Raw genomic sequence first — 21,669 nt, 5'->3', positions numbered from 1 at the left:
AGCCCAAGTAATGGCCCATCTTGCTATTGAGGAGAATTTGGAGAGGCGCCAATCATGGGAGCAGTTTCCCAAAAACCCTCAAATGCGAAAAGGTGGGGGAGTGCTTTAAAGCTGCCCTGCCGAACCCCACGCTCCCACCTTTGCCACTTTACCATTTTCATCTTCTTCCTTAGCCCTCACATTTCTAGATTCACATCCACACGCGCTTCCACCGCTAGTCCTCATCTAGATCTGAGAGATGGTGCTGAAGAGGGGAGCTGTGAACCCAAAGAAGGCGGGTGTCAGAGCCAGCCGTGATGAAGAGTGGGTGCCGTCGCGCCCGGGTGAAGCGGAGCTCGACAGATTGGTGGAGGCAGGCATTCTTCCTGACCACGTCACTACTGGATGGCAGCCATCTAGTGGTGAGCCCTTCCCAATGCCTCACACTGATGAAGTAGTGGTGTTTGAGGATTATTTCTAGTGAGGATTGGGATTTCCTGTTCATCATTTTTTGAGGGATCTGTTGGAGTTCTAGGCACTTAGTCTATGCAATCTCCACCCAAAAACCATCTTGCACATCTCAATCTTTATCCACTTTTGTGAAGTGTATTTGGGGATTATTCCACACTTCAACCTCTTCAGACACCTGTTCTGGCTGAAGAAGAAAGGCGGCAGCGGTTCCAAGGTGGTCGGCGGAGTGTATCTTCAGTCGCGTGATGGAATGGTGGGCGAGTACCTCATTGTGCCACTAAACATGTCGCTAAAAGGGTGGAACGCCAGGTGGTTCTACATGAAGCAGAGCCATCCTACCATCCACTGTGATGCCGACCACATCCTAGAGAGCCAGAAAAGCTGGTCGGAGAGTCCAAATAGTGCTGATATGGAGCTAGTGAGGGAGCTCCTTGGCCTAATAAAAGGCGTGAAGACCAACGGTGGACTGGTAGCAGCGATCTTCAAAATGCGTCGCATCCAACCCAACAAGGAGAGGGCCCACATGGGCTTTGACTTTAAGGGTGACACCGACGGCACCCGAGAGAGGTTGGAGGCGCTGTCGAGAGATGAGGTTGTAGAGCGGGCCATAGAGCTATTTGCTCCATTGGCCTCGTTCTAGGTGTTGGGGCAGACGAGACCCTTTAACTGCACAAATCTATCCCCTCAGGTAACCATCTCAATTGTTTGTTCCCGATACTTTTAATCTTGTAGCATTATCGAGCAGTGAACTGATTCACTTATGCAAAGATCCATTCACAGGAAAGAGCAGTGTACTTCTTAGGTGTGCTGAGGGGTGATTGGCCGAGGGGAGTAGATGCCTGACCACCGGCTTGGCCTGAAGACGATGCAGCCAGTGCCTCGTCGGAGTCTGGAGGCATGGACACTGGTCAAATGGAGAGTTCTCCCCTAATGTCGGAGAAGGTCCGGGGGAAGACGGTAGCGGTAGATGAGCCGGCCTATAAGAAGAGAAAAATGGCTAGTGCTGCTCCCTTCAAGCCAGGCGGCATCTCATTTGGCGGTGATCGGACCACTCAAACATGGAGCATCGCTGGGTCCGAGTGGTCGGATGATGATGAAGTGCCATTGGCTCCTCCACTGAGCACAAAGGCACCTCCATGTAACACGCACATAGAGGTACGATCGAAGAGAGGCAAAGAAGTCCTAGAGCAGCGGGCGAGAGGAGTCCCCAAGCAGCAGGTGATGGGATTCCCCGAGCAACAGGCGATGGGAGTCCCCGAGCAGCAGACAAAGGGAATCCTAGAGCGGCGGGCAGAGGAAGTCCTAGAGCGGCGGGCGGAGGAGAGGCCAACGGTGGAGAAGGTGGGACCTCCACCATAGAGCATGGGAGTCAACCCCATGGCCATGCCTAGGGCTCAAGTGGGCAGCGCCGATTCAAGAAATTGTACCAGTAGACCAAACCATAAGTATCCTTGCCTTAGAGTTACTTTGCCATCGTTCCTTATCCTTTTTTGGCGATTGATGAGCTGATCTGATGTAGAGCAAGGCATACGGAGGATCCAGCCCCACTCATCTAGACTGGTGAGCAGCCGAAGGCTGGCCCTAGGGCAGATGACGAGCAGTCGAAGGCTGGCCCCTGGGTGGAGGAGATGCTGATGGACCCCATCTCGGAGTCCCCGAGTGCTCGATAGCCTGTGGAGGAGTCAATCGCCCCTTCTGCTAGACTTGGCGGTGATGAACGGTTGGCATCGACAGTGGATGGGTCGGCGACAGCGCTCGAGGTAACGGTGGGACCCGCCGTATCCTTGGGAGTAGAGGCTAGAGTTGCCAGCGTCATGCTAGAATCTAGAGCGGAGAAGCCTACAGTGCCGAAGGAGTAGATGACGCTCCCTGAGGCATCGGCAGGCATGGTCGGACATGCTATCCGGCCACCGAGCCCCAGGTGGTGCCTCCAGCTATGGCAGAGGAGGATGAGGTGGAGGAGATCGAGCATGATTAACATTGACCCCAAGCTGTCTGAATCCTCCAAAAGTAGGCGATGAGGTGGTGGTTGTCGAGGAGGAGGACACCGCCAGGGAGCTCAGGAGACTAGAGTCTACCCTTGCCGGGGTGATGAAGCAGATCAAGGTTAGTACTGCATCTGGAATGCTCCTCTTTGATGTTGGAGACCGGAGTTCTTCTTCATAATCTTAGTGTTTTTGCAGGGGATAACTCAGACTACCGAGCAGCGGCGCGAGCTAATAAAGAGGATGGAGCCCCTTGCCGAGGAGAATGATAAACTCAAGGAGGCGATGAACCTTATAGAGAGAAACATCTAGAGGGCCCAGCACGAGCGAGACCTTGTGAAATACAACGCGCGGGACCTGGAATACCAGAAGGGCGTCCTATCCAAGTAGCTGTCGACCATGTTCGAGTAGGTGTGCGGCGAGTCTGAGTAGCTATCAAGTGCTTTCGAGCAGCTAGAGAGAAAGTCCAAGCATCTCAAGAACATATCTGAGCAGAAAACAGGTATGGCGTATCAGCGAATGTACTTTGTATAGTTGAATAGCCATATTTTTGGTGATGACTGTTGTGCTTGTAGAGCAAGATGCGGAGCTCGGCCAGCTGCGCTAGGCCATCGATTAACTCCAAGAGGAGAAGGAGAAGGAGTCAGGGCGAGTAGACAAATTGGTCGAGAAGCTCAACGGTGAGTACTTCTTGGTTGGAGTTATTGCTGGAGTAATATCCTGGCTCAATGGATTCTTGTGATGCCCGTAGATTTTCATTGGAGGGTTAAGGCACAGTTCAATGTGCTGGAGCAGGATGCCCAGACCTAGAGGGACAAGTTCAATGCCATAGTTGCTGGTGTCAAACCAGTGCTCAACTGCATCGACCTGGAGTTGGCTCCTCAGCCCGACGGTAGGCCGCCATGTTCGAAAACCATCATCGAGAGGTGCAAGGCGGCGTGGGAGAGCTTCAACCGCGATGCCATTGTTACCGCCATTACTCATGCTCTTGCGGTGGTTCGGTCCCACTATCCATCCATTGACCTTCAAGCAATAGGGGCTAGATTCGTCGAAGGGATGGGTGAGGCGGAGACCTAGCACCTAGAGGATGAGGTGGAGTACATGGCAAAGAAGCTAGCCGGCGACATCGACCTGTTCGGTGAGACGGACGACGATAGTGAAGCTCGGTGATCTGCTCGGAGAATATTATCTATAACATCTGGAGAGGGTAATTAGAGCGTGCAAGAGCGTAGAAAACATTTATGTATGAGTATAAATATTATAAAGTGCATGTTTATGTAGTTTGCTGGTATTTGTGGGGAAAATCATTGTAGTAATAACCCTAACACAATTATACGTAGTATAAGTAGCGTCCGAGCAGTTAGTTCATTACTGAACTCTTTGGCCTTTGCTAGCCCATAGTCCATAACATTGAGCATGGAGCCCATGCACGTGTAGGAGGAACAGGTGTCACCAAGGAACCACAGGCGACCACCCATAATGTAGAGCGCGGAGCCCGTAGCACATGTAGGGAGAGATCGGAGACTAGGTCTTCTCCAAAGAGCACGGAGCAGAACGTGTGCTGCTCGGTGGTTGGTGAAATAACTTGGAGACAAACGTAGTATAAGTGGCGTCTGAGCAGTTAGTTCTTTACTAAGCCCTCGGCCTTGGCTAGCCCATAGTCCATAACATCGAGCGCGGAGCCCGTGCACATGTAGGAGGAACAGGCGTGACCAAGGAACTATAGCCGACCACCCATAACGCAGGAGCGTGTAGCTCGTAGCATGTGTAGGGAGAGATCAGAGACTGGGTCTTCTCCATAGAGAACAGAATAGAATGCGTGCTGCTCGGTAGTCGTCGAAACATTTTGGAGATATGGAGAATCGTGGTCCTCTCTTTGGAGAAACCTGTTTGGCGACAAACCTTGGAGATTTGGAGAAACATGGTCGGTGATCTGGTGAAATACATTGGAGATTTGGAGAAACATGGTTGGTAATTTGGATAAACCTGCTTGGCAAAAATGTTGGAGATTTGGAGAAATGTGGTCGGCGATCTGGTGAAATACGTTAGAGATTTGGAGAAATGTGGTCGGTGATTTGAAGAAACCCATTTGGCAAAAAACATTAGGGATTTGGAGAAACATGGTCGGCGATCTAGCGAACAACATTGGAGATTTGGAGAAACATGGCGGAGCAATTATGGCGATCTTGTACTGGAGTTCATTAAGGAGTAGCATAGAGCTCGGCGACCGTAAGTGGAGATTAAATCGTAATGGAGAAAAAATTGAGACAAATTATGGAGACCAAAGCTTTATTCATCATAAAGTGGAGAGTACATATCTAGAGCATTTCAAGGATAGAAATGTATAAGGTGCTCAATGTGCCATGCGTTGGGGACATCGATTCCGTCTAAGTCACATAGGCGATAAGACCTAGGTCGGGTAACCTCTTTCACGACGTAAGGCCCTTCCCATGGGGAGGCGTGCTTGTGCATCCCTTCGGTTTTTTATTTTCTATGGAGAACGAGGTCACCGATAGCAAATGAACGACCTTTGATGTTGCGGTTGTAGTATCTCTACAAGTCTTCTAGATATTTGGTTGTGCGAACGTAGGTGATCAGGCGTTCCTCCTCGGCCCTATCGACGTCCTCTGTCCAAACAGCTGCGGCTTTCTCTTCATCATAATTTTCCACCCTAGGTGCTCGGAAGGCAATATCCGCTGGTAGTATAGCTTCTAAGCCATAGACCAAGAAATATGGAGACACACTGGTGCTACGACTAGCTTGAGTGTGCAGTCCCCAGACCACATGTCGGTGCAGAAAGTGACCAACAAGTAAATATTTATAGTTTTGTCATACATTGTGATTAGAGGTGGCCTAGCACTCAATGACATAGGGTTTATACTGGTTCAGGCAACATGCCCTACATCTAGTTTGAGTTGGTTGGTGACTTTATTCCTAAGCCTAGGTGCTCGAAGTTTGCAGTGGGGTTACAAATGATAAGGAGAAAGATGGGGTGCATGAGAGGTCTGGTCGGCTCTGATAGAAAGGGCCAAGAGCGACAGGAGCTCCTCTATGAGCTAAGTGTTCAAGCGTGTGCTTGAGGTCTGAACCTAGCGGTTCTGTGGTTGTGAGCTAGTGAACTTTATCGATCTGGATTAACTTGTATGAACTTGAATCCCCTTAGTCTCTTGGGAGAGAGTGCATCCCCTTTATAGATGAAGGGATGGCCTCACAAGTGAGAGGGAGAGAGTTCGTATGCTTCTAAGTCTTGTTGCCCATGCTAGTGGGTACAGGAGGATGGTAGGCGCCCACAACACTGTTGGATGTCGGTTGTATGTGGGAGGTTATGTCGTCTTGTTTTGGGTATGGAAGATGTCGGCACCTGCATATACTGTTGATGCCCAGAGGCATGTGGGGGGCCTTACCATATGGGATTTAACGGCGCACACAATACTGTAGAGGAAAATGTCGGCGCCTACAATACTATTTGTGTTAGGGTGGTTATAGAGTACTATTCCAGAGAGACCATCTAGAGGCACTGGAGACCGAAGTGAGCGCTCTAGTCGGAGAGGTGGGCCAGAGTTGACAAGCGGGCGCTATTCCTCCTCGGCTTGACCTTCCGATCGATGACTAGACCGTCCTCCTGGCCTATTGTTTTAGACACTTGGGCCAGCCCATGAGTTGTGTGCTATCTGCTTGGGCTAAGCCTTTGTGGGGAAGCCAGTCCATGAGGGACCTCATGTTAGCTCTTTGAGCCATCTGCTCGGATGCTTTTCTTCTTTCTGATATAGCCACTTTTTAGGGCATCAAGGATCATGCCGTTAGCCCATTTGACCTAGCCGTTGGCTCTAGGATGGGCAACAGAGATGTATTTGATGAAGATGCACTGGTCTTTGTAGAAGTCTAAAAAAAGGTGACCAGTGAATGTGGTTCTGAGGTCGGTGATAATGCTATTCGGGAGACCGAATCTATGGATGATATCTTCAAAGAGCTCGACTGCTTTCTTTGTAGTAGCTGAGAAGAACGGTTTATACTCGATCCACTTGGAGAACTTGTCGATGGCGACGTATATGTACTAGAAACCACCTGGCACTGGCTTGAAAGGCCCAATCATATCCAGTCCCCAGCATGCGAAGGGCCAAGAAGCTAGGATGGTCTGCAGCTCTTGTGCCGGCACATGTATTTGCTTGGTGAAAAATTAGCATCCTTCACAACATTAGACAAGGTCTTTTGTATCAGAGATGGCCATGGGCCAGTAAAAACCAGCTCGAAAAGCTTTGCCGACCAGGTTTCTTGAGGCCGCGTGGTTTTCGTAGGAACCAGAGTGAATTTCAAGAAGTAGCTTCACTCCCTCTTCTTGGATGATGCATTTCTATAGTATCCCTTCCTTGGTACTTTTCCTCATCAAGTTGTCATCCACGAGTACATAATGCTTGTTTCGATGGATTAGGGGCTCAGTTTTAGTCTTGTCAGTGGGTACTTCAGCATTGGCGAGGTACTTGATGAACTGTTCCCTCCAATTGTTGACCGGCGAAGGTACCATAAGTACCAGCTGCTCGGTGGAGGGAACTTCCTGAATTTCCTTATCTTCTTTAATGGATGGTGCTAGAAGATCTTGAACGAAGACCCCCGATGGAATCATGGTGCAAGAGGATCCTAACTTGGATAGGTGGTCGGCAAGCTGATTTTGATCACGCACCATGTGGTGGTACTCGATACTATAGAACTTTCCTTCAAGCTTCCTGATTTCAGCGCAGTATGCATCCATCTTCTCACTGGAGTAGGACCAGTCTTTATTGAGCTGGTTGATGACCAGCGCGGAGTCCCCATATACCATGATGTGTTTAACACTGAGCTCAACAGCTATACGGAGTCCATGGAGACATGCTTCGTACTCGGTGACATTGTTGGAGGCCAGAAAATGTATTCGGAGAACATATCAGAGCTTATCCTTGGTCAGCATAATGAATAGAATGCCCGCACCAGCACCGTTGATGTTGAGAGCACCATCAAAGTACATCACCCAGTGCTTAGGGCAAGTAGCGGCAATGGGCTCTTTAATCTTGGTCCACTCAGCAATAAAATCGGCAAGCGCCTGAGACTTGATGGTAGGCCTGCTTCTAAATTTGATGGAGTAAGTGTTGAGCTTGATAGCCCACTTGATGATGCTATCGTTGGCCTCTTTGTTGCAAAGAATGTCCCCTAGAGGGAACTCGGTGACCATGGTGATCTTGTAATACTCGAAGTAGTGGTGGAGCTTGCACGACATGATTAGGATGGCGTATAGCAGCTTTTGGACCTAAGGATAATGAGTCTTGGGCTCATTAAGAACCTCGCTAATGAAGTATACCGGATGTTGCACCTTATAGGCGTGCCTAGCCTCCTCGTGTTCGACCATAATGGCTGTGCTGATGATGTGAGAAGTAGCGGCGATGTAGATCAGGAGAGTTTCATCTAGCCATGGCACCGTCATGATCGGAGGCTTTGTTAGGAACAACTTGAGCTGCTCAAAAGTTGTGTCTGCCTCCTCTAACCAGGAAAAGCGCTTAAAAGCCTTGAGGAGTTTGAAGAATAGTAGCCCTTTTTCGCCGAGGCGCGATATGAAGTGGCTTAAAGCAGCCATGCAGCCTATAAGATTCTATATATCCTTGACGCATGTTGGCCATTTCATGTTGGTGATGGCGGAGACCTTGTCAGGGTTGGGTTCGATGCCACATGCGCTAACGATGTAGCCTAGGAGTATACCAGATGGAACTCCAAAGATGCACTTTGAAGGGTTCAGCTTCCATCGATACCTTTTTAGGTTGGCGAATGTTTCTTCGAGGTCGACGAACAGATCATCGGTGGTCTTGGACTTGACAACCACATCGTCGATGTAAGCTTCGACATTGTGGCCGATCTGTTGATCGAGGCACATTAGGATAGCCCTTTGATAAGTCACCCTGGCGTTCTTTAGTCCGAAGGACATGGTGGTGTAGCAGTACGCACCAAAGGGCATGATGAACGATGTCTTGATCTGGTCTTCTTCCTTGAAGGAGATCTAGTGATAGCCGGAGTAATAATTGAGGAAGGAGAGTAGTTCGTAGCTAGCGGTCGAGTCTACAACCTCATCTATCCAAGGCAGACTGAAGGGGTCTTTAGGGCAGTGTTTATTAAGATCAGTGTAATCAACACATATTCTCCATTCTTTATTCTTTTTTCGAATGAGAACAGGGTTTGCTAACCACTCAGGATGATACATGTCTTTTATGAATCCGACAGCTAGGAGTCATTTTATTTCTACCCTAATAGCCTCCTTCTTATCTGGCGCAAATTGGTGGAGTTTCTTTTTGATCGGTTTGGCGATCGGCGAGACATTCAAGGAGTGCTCGATCTTCTCCCATGATACCCCCAGCATGTCTGTAGGTTTCCAAGCAAATATATCAGCGTTGGCACATAGGAAGGAGATGAGCGCGCTTTCCTATTTGGGGTCAAGGTGAGACCCAATCTTTATGGTCCTAGAGGGGTCGTTGAGGCTGAGGCTGACCTCCTTGGTTTCCTTGGACTTGGCGGAGGCACAAGGAGGCTCCAGCGATGGGATCTCCAGGTCATCGGTGGGCACCGTCTTGGCGTCGGTGACCACACTGGCCATCTGTATGGAGAGGTCGGTGGCTTCGGCGAGAGTGAGACTCTCTGTCTCATAGGCATAGGCGATGGAGAGGTTGGCCCACAAGGCCAAGACTCCTGTAGGCGAAGGCATCTTCAGCACCAGATAAGCGTAGTGTGATACAACCATGAACATGGCTAGAGCTACCCGACCAAGTATGGCATGGTAGGCGGTGTTGAAGTCGACGACATAGAAGTTGATGTGCTCAACATGGTAGTTGCTTGCCATGCCAAATTGTACTAGTAGGGTGATCTCTCCAAGCGGTTTAGATGCCCTACTAGGTACCACACCCCATAAGGAGGAGTCTGAGGGTGTGAGATCTGTCATCCCGAGGCCCAACTCCTTTAGGGCTCCAGCGAAGAGGAGATTCAGAGCGCTCCCACCATCGATGAGCACTTTTCTAAAAAGCACTTTCTAGATGGTCGCATCAAGGATGAGGGGGAAACACCCTATGTAGGGGATATCCGCCCACTGGTCAACCCTATTGAAGGTGATGGGGACCTTGGACCATGGGTGATAGCTAGGGTTGGCGGTGGCATCTTTCGTGGTGACGGCGAGCACCCACCAGGTGGTGAGCTTCTGTTCTCTTCTGCTCTCGATGGAGGCAAGGCCCCCAAAGATGGTGGCAACCACCTTATCGTGGTCCTAGAAAGCATTGTTATTGCCCCTAGGTGGTCGGCGGCCTCTGGCTCCATTGTTGGTGTCGTCGTCTAGCTTTTTGTCCTGGAACTCTTGGCCAACCCAAGGCAGTCCTTCATCTTATGTCTGGCATTTTTGTGGAGAGGACATGGGCCATTGAGGATCTTCTTGTATTGCTCATTGTAGTTGCACTTGGCGTGTGGTTCATTAATGGTGGTGATGATGTGGTCTGGCCAATGGTGGCGATTTTGACCAGACTTGGGTCCTTCTGGCCGATCACGACCGCTATCATGATGGTAACTGTGGTCATTGTAGCAACGATCGTTGTGACGTCGATCATTGGGGCGGTCATCATAGCGGCGTGTTGGGCGATGAGTGCTCGTATCCTCATTGAAGCGCACCTCAGCTTCCTCAGTGTCGGCATATGGGTTGGCGGTCGTGATCGTCTCGCCAATCCCTGTGGGTGGCTTGTGGTTGAACTTGGAGCAAAGCTTGTGGTGATGGAGTCCTCTGATGAAGGCAGTGATGACCTCCGCTTCTGTGATGTTGGGAATAGAATTCCACATCTCGAAAAAGTGTCTAATGTAGCTATAGAGGAGCTCGGATGGCTTCTGGTTGATGCGGTTTAGATCATGCTTGGTGCCTGACCAGTACATGTAGCCATATAATTATCGGTGAAGACTTTTTTCAGCTCTTCCCAGGATCCGATGGAGTTCGGGGCAAGGCTTGTGAACTAGTTCATGGTGGTTGGCGTGAGCATGATGGGAAGATAGTTCGCCATGACACTAGTGTCTCCTCTAGCAGCATGGACAACAGTGGCATAAGCCTATAGCCACTGTGTTGGGTTCATCCTTCCTTCATAGGGCTCGACCCTAGTGATTTTAAAACCATGGGGCCACTGAAGTGTTTGAAGTGCCCTCATGAATGCTAGGGGGCCTTCAGGGTTGGCAGCGCCATCGTCTGTAGCATTGCTAGCATTGAGCAGCTCGAGAGCTGAGTCTAGATTACCGTACTCTTGCTTGTACTCCTACTGGCGACATACTTCTTCTTCATTGCGACTAAAGCGGCATTCATCGATACATCATCGTGCATCTCGGAGATTGTTGAGGTCCACTCAGATGTCCTGGTCGACCTCCTAGTCATGTTGACAATGATGTTCGATGTGGTTGCCCCTACCTCTGCCCTAGAGGGGTTGCCTATCATCGTGATGCTGGTCGATGAAGCGACTTGGGCGGCGATCAGATCTTTGCACGGCTGATTGGCGAATCGAGGTTGTGGAGCATGAAGGTCTCTAATCCTGGCATATCTCATTGACCTAACAGTGTGCCGCTTTAAGCATGGGGGCGACCTTGGCGACCTCTGGTGTCTGTGGGAGCTGGGCGAGCTCATTGGTGGCCACTGCCAGATTGGTGCTAGGAGTCTTGTAGACATCATGGTCATCAACACAGACAAACTCGTTGTCAAGGTTGCGTTGGAGTGGCCTTCCTTGTGAGTCAAGCTGCTACTCGGCCCTCATAAGGGCAACCTCGTTTGCTCGGTGCTATGCATGGTTGACATTCTAGTTCTTATGAGCGGCGCATTCCTTCTCGAATTCATCGTTCCAAGGGGGGCTATCGACGCTGGCATTGAAGATTGCGCCGGTGAGGAAAGGAGGGAGAGGAAGTAGCTCGGTGGTGGTTTCAGTGGTGATCTCCATAGAGCCTTGGGACTCAGAGTCCGGATTCTCCTCTAGGATGGTTTGGAGGGATGCTCTGGGGCGTCGGCCGACGTGCAGCATGTTGACGGCCGACAAAGGTTGGTCGGCGATCTGGTCGGCGGGAGGATGGACATCTCCAGCCTGGTCGGTGAATCTACCCCTTAGGGCATCTTGGTAAGCAGCAACGGGGTTAGAAAACCCAAAGGGTAGGGCCATAACCCTTGGAGTCTCCCAAGCAGGCTCCGATAGATCTAGATCAGAGGGTGGTCGGCGCTAAACTAGAGTGTCTAGAGTCGATTTAGTGATGGAGAGGCAATTGGCGAGCTTTAGACCAACCTGATCGATGGATGCGATCATATCATTGTTGTGTATATGCCTCCTCTGGTAGAGAGGAAGCGGGCAGCGAGTTGTTGAAGAAGGCAACCTCGAAGGTGGTTCCAAGATTGGATCTACAGTCGTAGGTGTTGAGGTGATCGGCGTAGAATCGATCTACATCGGCTTGATGAGCCCTCCGACTCCATCAACATTGATGACCCATGAGATAGATCCGACTGTGAAGATCTGGAAGGGCTATGGGAGGGACGAAGAGCCTACGGAAAAAGCCATCTTGTTTGATAAGGAAATAGCACTCACCCCCCTACATGGCACGCTAACTATCGACAGAATATTGTCGACAGTCCTCCGAGGGGTATCCCACGAAGGTAGATTGATCAGTAGAGAGGCGTGTAATCAAGAACAAGAAGGCAACAAAGACACATGAGTTAGAAAGGTTTAGGCCATCAGTATGACATAATACCCTACTCATATGTTATGTTGGATTGTATTGGCTATCGTATGATATTGCGTGAGTTTGGAGGGGATTCCTGCCCGCCTTATATAGTCCGGGGGTAGGGTTACAAGTCGGTTAGATCTTAGAGATAACCAGAAAGTAATAATAGATTACAGGAATCTTGGGATCATATGTATCCTAACAGATCTCGTAGTATCTTCAAGATATCTTTCCGGTGTCTTGCGGGAGATGTCGAGCAAAGCCGTGCCCCGCAAGGCTCCGTCTTGTGGGCTGGCCACTCCTAGGGGCACAGCCCATGTGGTCTGTTGTGGGTATCCGGGGTCGTACCCCCCACAATCGAGGTTATATGGGGTTTGACAAGTGGATTGTTCATGTAAGTCAACCACCGCTCCGATACCCATCCCTGCCGCAACCAGGACATGCCACGATAGCTTTAGGATCTTTTTAATGGTCGAGTGACATGGAACACCTCTTGTAGCAAACCAACATGTGTAACTTCCAACGTCATGCCCAAACAACAAGGTTTTTATGCTCACAAGAAATTACATGGTTCACATATGTATAAAAAACATTATTATCCCTCCTAGGCTCAACTCTTCAATGACTCACTTGGATTCTTATCAGAGTTAACTTGTAGCTCATCTTGGATCTACCCAATCCAAGGTCTACTATGCAGCGGTGAATAGAATGCTACCTCACATCTACCGAGCAACAATACCTGCAAAACAACTTAACGGCAGCGCCATGAGTACATTGCGTACTCATAGGACTTCATTCCAACATACAATATTTGGTGGATACATAGGGTAGTTGTAACAACCAGTCCCAACATACATGGCCTAGGCCCACTCTTCCGAGGAGTGGTCCCACCTGTGTAGCAACCCGCTTGAACTTTCGTCCTCGCTTCGTTCAAAATGGTTAACCAAAGGTTACTATGCATCCCTGGCCCTGGTATTTAAGTCGATCCGGCGATTCCTCAGTTTCCAGTATGGTACTAAACTGGTTGCACAGTGTTTTTTTACGGTGTTACAGTAACAGTGAACAGTACCCCGAATTTGGCTAGTCCATTTTTGGGTGAACAGTACTTGGTCTACAGTACCCGAAGCCTGGATGATACAGTACCCGCTTGTTTTCTCTGCTATAGTACTACCAGCCCATGACTGGGTTGGATTGGGCCCACTTTGGCCCATTAGGATGTTACAGTAGTTATCGGGTATTTGTATAAGTGCAGAAAGCAATGATGTTCATTAAGATTATGACATGTTATGCTCAACATGAAAGTAAAGGCATTTATCATTATAACAAAGGTGCTCATAATCTATCATTCATGCTACCATGGGTATAGAAAGAAAGAATAACCAAATAGTTCCATCCTGAAGGACTCTAGGCTTTCAAGACTCTATAGAGGTGTACAACTGTACCACACAGAAATATGGGACTAACCTCCATATTCTGGATCCTTGGAATAAGGGTTGCCTCACAATCTCTAGCCTTTCCCTAACTCAGCCTGAGTGTCCGATGAAAGGTTCGAGCGGTTGCCCGGTTAATGTCTCGGACATTCTCGACCGACGCCAACCCCCTTGCTAGTTTCATAGATAAACAAGTTGTAATTAGTTACTTGGCTTGTCGACCCCATCTACGACATGTGGTCTATACAGATGGTTACTCGGACTTATGTATCCCAATACACGGTCCTTACTGCTCCACGAGCTACATCGCCTGAGATCCCACACTCATGATGACCTACCCCTCGCATGAGCAAGATATCCAAGTTATCATCAAGATTATCATATTAGGGATATTAGTCCTTAGCCAGATTAGTTAGGTAAGTCAAGTTGTACCCTCATTGGTTTTAGTAGTTAATTATCCAGGTGTAGCATCCTACATGCGTGAGTATGAGTTCCCTTCTCATGCTCGACTTCTACCGTTGCCCAAGCAACTAAGCAATAAGCATTAAGCATTCCCATTCCCATTGTTATGATGAGAGGCTTCTATAGATTATTAAGCTACTCTAGGTGTAGTATGAGAGTGATTATTATCCAAGACTACATGTAATGCAAAAGTCATAATACAACTTGATAAGTATCCAAAGTAGGGTTTATAATAGTGGGGTGCCTACCTGGGTTTTGTCATTCGACTGGAGTTGAAGTTGTAGACGACAACTCTCACACATTCCTTATGCTACTCGGCTCCTGAAAGAGAACAAGGATCGAGGCTGAGGTCATCCAAGAAGGACTCAAGAACATATTTCGACTTAGAGCTCAGGATAGAAGCTTCTACCTATGGATCTACTATTGCCCCTATGGAAACTATGCTTAACCTAGTGTTGTTAACTCCCTATGTAGGAAGGCTGAACAGTCTCACATTCTTGTATGTTGTTAGACAGTCCGTCCTATCTGATGGACACTCCGCTATACCAAGTACTGAGGTGGTTTGTCTCTAGGCTGGCTCTGCTCAGGCTGTCAGATACTCAGTGGGGAACACGGATACTCTAGTAGGTTTGGGACTTAGGCATATCTGGGGTTCTCTATTCACATCGGATAGTTCGATCGATTGACAGACACTCTGGTGGGAACTAGGCTCTCTCGGGTTACTGGTTACTATTCTCTAAAATTCACCAGACGCTCCATCATGGGTGACAGACACTCCACTATGTCGCTCAGAATGGAAATCAAACTATTGGTGGCTAGACTCAGGATTAGCGGATACTTTGTTCTAGTGACGGATGTTCCGTCAGTCGGGCGACAGAACCTATGCTCTTGGGTGATCTTGGGATTCAAGTCTAGATGTGCTCAGCTATGATCTATGCATGTGCATGATATTCCTAGGATAGCTTAGGTGGTTCACTAGGTTCACTATGGCTGGGTTGTAAGCTAGTTTTACTAAGTATGGCAAGGGCTTTAGGATCAAACTTAGAGATACAAGAACTTGATGATAAACCATGAGATTTGGGAAGAACCTTGGCTCTGAGATCTGAGAGCTTCCATAGCAAAAGGTTGAGGATCCAAGCTTCCTTCACTCAGACATTCCTCATCCAAACTTGGCTTGGCACCATGTGGACTTCTTCTTGCATCATACCAAAGGGATGGGTCAAAGGATTATCCAAGAAATGAAAATGATTCTTCTTGAGCTTACCATGAAGGGGTTGAGGGGTGGAGGGTGTCCATGAGCTATTGTTGATGCTTTCCCCTTCCTCTCCTTCATCTTCTTTAATTCTTTATCCAATCTTTCCCCTCTCTAGCTCCTAGGGTTCTTACTTTGTTCTTGAGTGAGTTAGAGAGAGAGTGAGTGATGCAAATGCATGGATGAGTGAGAGAGTGAGGCCTTAGCTGATAGATATCCATTCCATTTCATGCTGATATATGGGTCCTACTCACTCAGGTGATAAACAACTCATTTCCCATATTTCTGTTGTTACATCGTGCTCTATCGGATAGTCTGGTAAACTGGCGGACTATCCGGTAGTCTCTGCCTTTGCCAAATTGACTAAGTCATTGGGTGGTTGGTCATTGGTGACCATTGCTTTGCTCCTAGGTAGTCCCTGGGGTTGAATTGTTGTCAATAACATCCATAGAATGAACTCTTAATTTGTTCGGGCCCTTTTCCTTCATTGCTCGGGGTGTAAGCCTGACCATGGCTATCCGGGCTCGCGTTGGGCACTTCTGTGTCCTGTCTGGCTAGCGTAATTTGTTAAATAGGCTTTGAGTGATTCGGAAGGTGAATTCTAAGATAGCCAGACATGACTGTCTAGGGCATAGTTAATTCAGGTCGTTATAGAAGGGGATGGGGATGACCCTGACCTTGGCGCCTTGCCTGCTCTACTTGGCTTTCGCTAGGCCTCGGTCATTCGGGCCTTTGTTAGCCATTGTGTTGTGGGCTGCATGACCCACTAACTAATTGGTGCCTTGAGACACCCCAGGATTACAACCCTGACACTGGCAGTTTCATTCACTTAGGTGATGCGCCCGCCATGATCATTTGGGCAAGCGCGAGTGCTCTGTAGGTGAGTCATTCTTACTGATTCGGCCCTCATCGAGCTCATTGCTTAGGATCTTTTCACTTAGCCTTGTGACCTTCATGTGCGAGTTCTAGCCTAGGGTTTGGTCCGCAGGGCTAACGTTGTGTGGCCCAGCACCACGGTCGAGGTGTCGGGGAACAGCTCACCATTTTGTCCCATCAAAGGTACACACAGAGGGGCTCGAAGCAGGTCTCTCATTTGGCGATGGATGATGTTTGGGCTCTTCGCGCATAATGCGTGACCGGCGCATTCGCTTGTCATGTTGTCGTTCTTTTGCTCGCTTTCCATTTGAGATGGAATGTGCTTCTCCCCCCGTGGTCCTATGCTTATGGACACATTTTTTACCCAAAGGGCTAGCCCACGAGGCTAAAAACATGCACAGTCCATTGAAGTGGCAGAGTGGTGAGGGGTGATAGAAGATCCGACACGATGCAAGAAGAAAGCGAGAGGTCGATGTTAGTTCTCTTTCCCTTCGCTCCTCTAGACCCAAACAAATGGGTTTCCCATTTCCTCTCAGGCTCGCGTGTAGGTGTCTAGCCTCGCCTAGGAGCTGGTCTGTTGGATCGGCCAGGGTAGCCTGATCGTGATGTCAAGACATGGGTCGCCGGCTTATCCTAGCGCTGGGAGCGATTGCAAGGCACTCAAGAAAGGGTCGCTAGGACGGTGACAAGCAGTGCTACGTCGTGGAGCACACATATGCATTCTCGTGCATGGCCTCCATAAGCAGGTCATGTCTGGCTGCTAGCGCGAGTCAGATCGGGTTGCTCAGGAACCTAAGCAGTTTCAAGGTGAGGTTGTCGATGCACCATTCCGTAGCTCGCTCCATGGGTTGGTCACGGTGTTATGGAGCTAAGGGTGCGCCTATATGTGTAAGTGGACATGTTTGGGTAGAGCAGCTAGAGCCAGAGATAATGTTACTGACTGATGTGTCAGAAGCCGTTGCAGATCTGGTTGTCATAACTTGGGGCGGGTTGATCCCCCAAGCATCTGTTTGTGGTGGAGTTGCTGCTCGAGGCACTGTGAGCCCTTGAGCGCTTGCTTGTGCTAGAGCTGTTGTGGTCCTTGGGCCACAAGCCGATGAGGTTGCTTCTCCACCGCTCTAAGCGATCGTAGCTGGCGAGGATCGACCCCACGGGCAGCCATGGGTCATTCCTTACTGGCTTGATATCCTCGATGGGCCCATGAGCCCCCGAGGATGGTCTCTTCGAGTCTGGCTTGTTGTAGCTTATGTCCAGGAGGACTCGTGCATACTGGTGCCTGAGTCCTCCTGGCACAAAGATGTCGCTGTTGCCGCGTCTCCGGCTCCGTGTGCGGTTACCGTTCCCAACATGGTGTTGTCATGACCTGTTGCTACGGGGGCTAGCTTCGAACGTAGCACGGTTCGGTCCGCTTGACGCGGTGCACTCAGGGAGCCCACTTCCTTAGATGCACACGCCTCCATGCAACAGGTGGCAACCTATGGAGTCATGTCGTGTGGCTTGCCTGCTATGTAGGATTGGATTCTGGTCTCGGGCTTGACCTTGTGTGGCACGATGCTGGTTAGCCGCTTGACCACTAACGACGACACCACATGGTGGTGGGTAGTTTTGTCATTCGTGCGTGCCCTAGTTTATTGCGTTTCACCGGTGGTGACGCTGCCTAGGGCGTGATTATATCGTAGGGTCTTGTTCCACCATGTGGCGGGCCTAGACAGGGATGAGCGGATGATGGGCGTTGCCCTGTCGATTCGGGCGATCTCACGATTCCCAAAAAGGATGTGGCCATCGTGGGTCATTCTTTGGGTGAGATCGCCATGAGCCATGGTTGTCTGGTTTCCTAGGTGGAGGTCTCGGCCATGGCTAGTAATGAGAGAGGGCACTAGGCCCCTCACATGGGTGCACTTCGAGATGTAGCCCCCAAGGGCAGTTCTAAGAGTGTGTCCATCGTGGATTGTGGGATCTAGACCTTCGGGACAGAGGTCTAGGTCACAACTGAGGGCGGACGCGGGCATCGGCCCTTTGGTGCAGTTAATCGCATGGTTCCCCCAAAAGGATGTGGTTGATTGAGGCCATTCCCTACATGAGTTCATTGCGAGCCGTGGACCTCTAGATTCCTGAACGAGAGGCCTAGCCATGGCAGGTAGTGAGCGAGGGTACTAGCCCCTCTAGGTAGGTGAACTCTAGGATGCTGCCACCGAAGGTAGTTCTGAGAGTGTGTCCGCTATGGGCTACATGTCTCGGATCTCTATGGCAGAGGTTTGGGTCATAGCCGTGGGCGGTCGCGGGTGTTGGCCCTTTAATGCTAATGAACTCATAGTTTTTGCGGTGGATGTGGTCGCCGTGGGTCATTCCACCAGCGAGTCCACCGGTAGTGCGAGGAGCCATCACTTCCTTCTCAACAAATGAGAGTGCGCGACTGTCCCCTACATAGCGCGCCAACTATCGGTGTTTTGTAAACCAGACTAGTAAACTTATATGATTGCTATGCTGCTCTAGGAAGACGATGGTAGCATCTAATAGACATGATGATTTATACTGGTTCAGGCTGGAGCCCTACGTCCAGTCTCAGAGATGATCGAGTGCGTGTTCCTCACTTGAATGCTCTGAAGTTCTGACAATGGGGGGTGCAAGAAAGGTGGAAGAGATGGAAGGACCTATGCTAGGCGAAGGGGTACCCGAAGAGAATCTCTAGGAGCCCTACTACAATGGTGAATGAATGGAATGATAGAGGATGTGAATCGTCCCCCGAGATGAGTGCCCTAACTGCCCCTATATAGAATTCAGGGCTAGGGCTTGTACAAAGTGGAGGTTCTCCCAACCAAAGGGTCGAGAGCCTGAGGGACGGCCTAGCAAACTTGGCTTGCAAGCTACGCCGTCTTCTGGTGCACGTCCGGTCATGGCTATCGTCATGGTCTTCTATTAACCATCCTGTGCAATGTGGTGTAGCCTCGATGGTGGTTCATCAGCCATCCTGTGCAATGTGGTGTTCGTCAGGGCCTTTGTCATCGTCTCCTAGTTCCCAGGGGCGTCATACCCAAACAAGGTAGCTGCCCTGGGTCATCGATCACTCGATTGCTTTGTGGGGCCGAGGACCACGGCCTTGATCGTTAGGGTCGGGGTGCTCTGCCGGTCTGGATGGCTTTTTCGTCGAGTCTCTTGTCGTGGATTCCCATCCCATAGTGGGTGGGATCGTACAAGCATCTAGTCGGTCTGTATTTGGATGATGGGTATCGTACCCGTTGCCACTGTGGTGCGGTGTTGTCTCATCGGTGTGGCATGGCATAGGGATGGTGTCTGACCTAGCCAAGGTTACTGTTGTCCCCTCAGTCCTTGTGGGGTCAGTGCAGCATGCTTCCTCTTGTTAGAACAGGCACGCCTAGCTACGCTCGATCTCCCTCCATCCCTCCCGGGGGTCGTGACGGGGAGAGGTCATGCGTCTTGTGAGCGCTGTATGTTAAGGCAGATGGAAGGGGTCGGGGATGACCCCGGCCTTGGTGCCTGGCCTGCTCCGCTCGACTTTCATTAGATCTCAGTCATTCGGGCATTTGTTAGCCATCGTGTTGCGGGCCGCGCGGCCTGCTGACTAATCGGTGCCTTGAGACACCCCAATGTTATAACTCTGACACTTCCCTTCCATTATCATATGTGAAAGGCGAGCCCACGAAGCCAAGGTCTATTAGGCCACAGTCAGCAAGCACGTCTCAGAATGCAGCCATCTGTCGTTCCGATCTCTGGCAAGTTGAGAAATGTTCATAGCTCCACATAGCTTCATTAAAATCACCAATAAGCATCCAAGGTTCAGCCGACGCCCCATGCAGCCTTCGCATCAACTCCTACATAAAATGTATGTCTTCCGTTTTGGGTTTCACCATAGACAAAAGTGATGCAGAACCAAGGCGAAGAACTCGATTCACGCACATATACATCAATGAAACATCTATGCTTTTCAATCAAATGCACATCAACCGAATCATGCCAATACAAAGCCAAACCACCACCTGTACCAGTACTATCAACAACAACAACATGTTTCAATCCCAATCTCCACCTCAAATTCTCAGCACGAACGCCTGACATTCTAGTTTCATATAAAAACACCAGGCAGGGACTGTTTGCTCCAACAAGAGCAACAAGCTCTTGAACTGTCCGAAAGAGTCCCAGTCCTCGGCAGTTCCAGCTTAATAGATTCATTGCTCCTGATGGGCCTCGCCATGAGGACCCGTCAGGTTGAGGGATGACTGATCACAAACATCCCTACGCCGCTTGCTAACACCTTGCTGAACCTGAGAATTTGCAATGCGGTCTTGGTTGTCCATGATGATACTGAACTCTATATTATGGCGCTTACCAAGAACACCCAGCTTCATTTTCAGTGCCACGACATTTTGTTGAACAATAGCACGAAGCCCAGGCTCTAGGTTGTCCCCTCCGCAAATAGCGACCAACCTAGCAGCTTCCCCCGCTGATATATCAGGGAAGATCACCCTGATGAATTCATCACCTGCGTATTCCTTTTCCTCACTAACAAACTCAGGATTTATAACCTATGATTTCAAGTGCACAAATTGTATAAACTTTACCATCAGGTCAGTTATCCCACATTGAACGAACTATGGCAGATTTCTCTTATCCAGCTTTATCATGTAGACCCTGTATGGATAGCCAAGAAAGCAATCAGGCACAAACCAAGGAGATACATAGCTGAAAGGACAAGAGGCTCCATAAACAAACCTGCTCTCCCTTTTATTCCAGTAGGCTTTTCACTTTTTACATCAAGGAAGTGATGACCGGAGGATAGCAAAGTTACGACAGCATGCTTTACCCAAAGGCTAGGAAGTAGCAGACAAACTCTGTACCCAAACACTCACAGCCGAATCATGAAATACATACGAATTTAATGACAAATATTGAAATATCACGTACTCATTAGGAATTTGAGCATTGAGACTTCTTCAGATCATCCATCAAACTAACACTTCTTCTTTATGTTTGGTGCTTGATTTTTTTTGTTGTGTTAGACAATATGTAATTTTATCATTGCTTCACTATAGAAAAATTACAGATTACTTATTTTGATTTTTAATTGAACTAGTTGATTGTGTAAAATTGTTGCCTAAAAACTCATACACCTTACTAAATATGACAATTCCCTTAAAAAGGTGCCGGTGAGGAATTTGGACACTACGACGTTAGTTGCACATGTGCATTACTATTTATCTTTCTAAATGGGCCCTAACTAGATCAAAAAAATTTGAAACACTAAATGGTAAATAGTTAACCACTTACCGTTTAGCCATTATTTATGCTTAACAATCCATAAGATGGGATGAATGGTTAATTAAATAGGATACGCAGCTGGTTAAACTAAAATGACATATCGCAAGTTTACACGATGTTTAAACAGATTAACAGACTATTTTGGCAAGTATAGACGTATAGTGCTGAGTGACTCCTTTAATTAAGACCAATGCTCTCTACCGCGAGTCCG

General features: G+C 49.0%; 1 protein-coding gene across 1 annotated transcript; it reads right to left on the bottom strand.

The window, feature by feature from the left end:
- Window positions 1-6,786: 6,786 nt before the first annotated feature.
- Window positions 6,787-7,251, bottom strand: LOC136544091 (uncharacterized). The gene has a single exon (XM_066536360.1). It carries the CDS (start codon window positions 7,249-7,251, stop codon window positions 6,787-6,789), a length of 465 nt encoding a protein of 154 aa, XP_066392457.1.
- Between the last annotated feature and the right edge of the window lie 14,418 nt (window positions 7,252-21,669).

Source organism: Miscanthus floridulus, chromosome 3 (assembly GCF_019320115.1).
Source record: "Miscanthus floridulus cultivar M001 chromosome 3, ASM1932011v1, whole genome shotgun sequence".
Lineage (NCBI taxonomy): Eukaryota > Viridiplantae > Streptophyta > Magnoliopsida > Poales > Poaceae > Miscanthus > Miscanthus floridulus.
This window is presented reverse-complemented; position numbering and strand designations above follow the sequence as displayed.

What these genes read in the sequence shown, in the direction of transcription:
- LOC136544091 (XM_066536360.1), bottom strand. Translation starts at nt 7,251, where the DNA reads ATGGTATATGGGGACTCCGCGCTGGTCATCAACCAGCTCAATAAAGAC.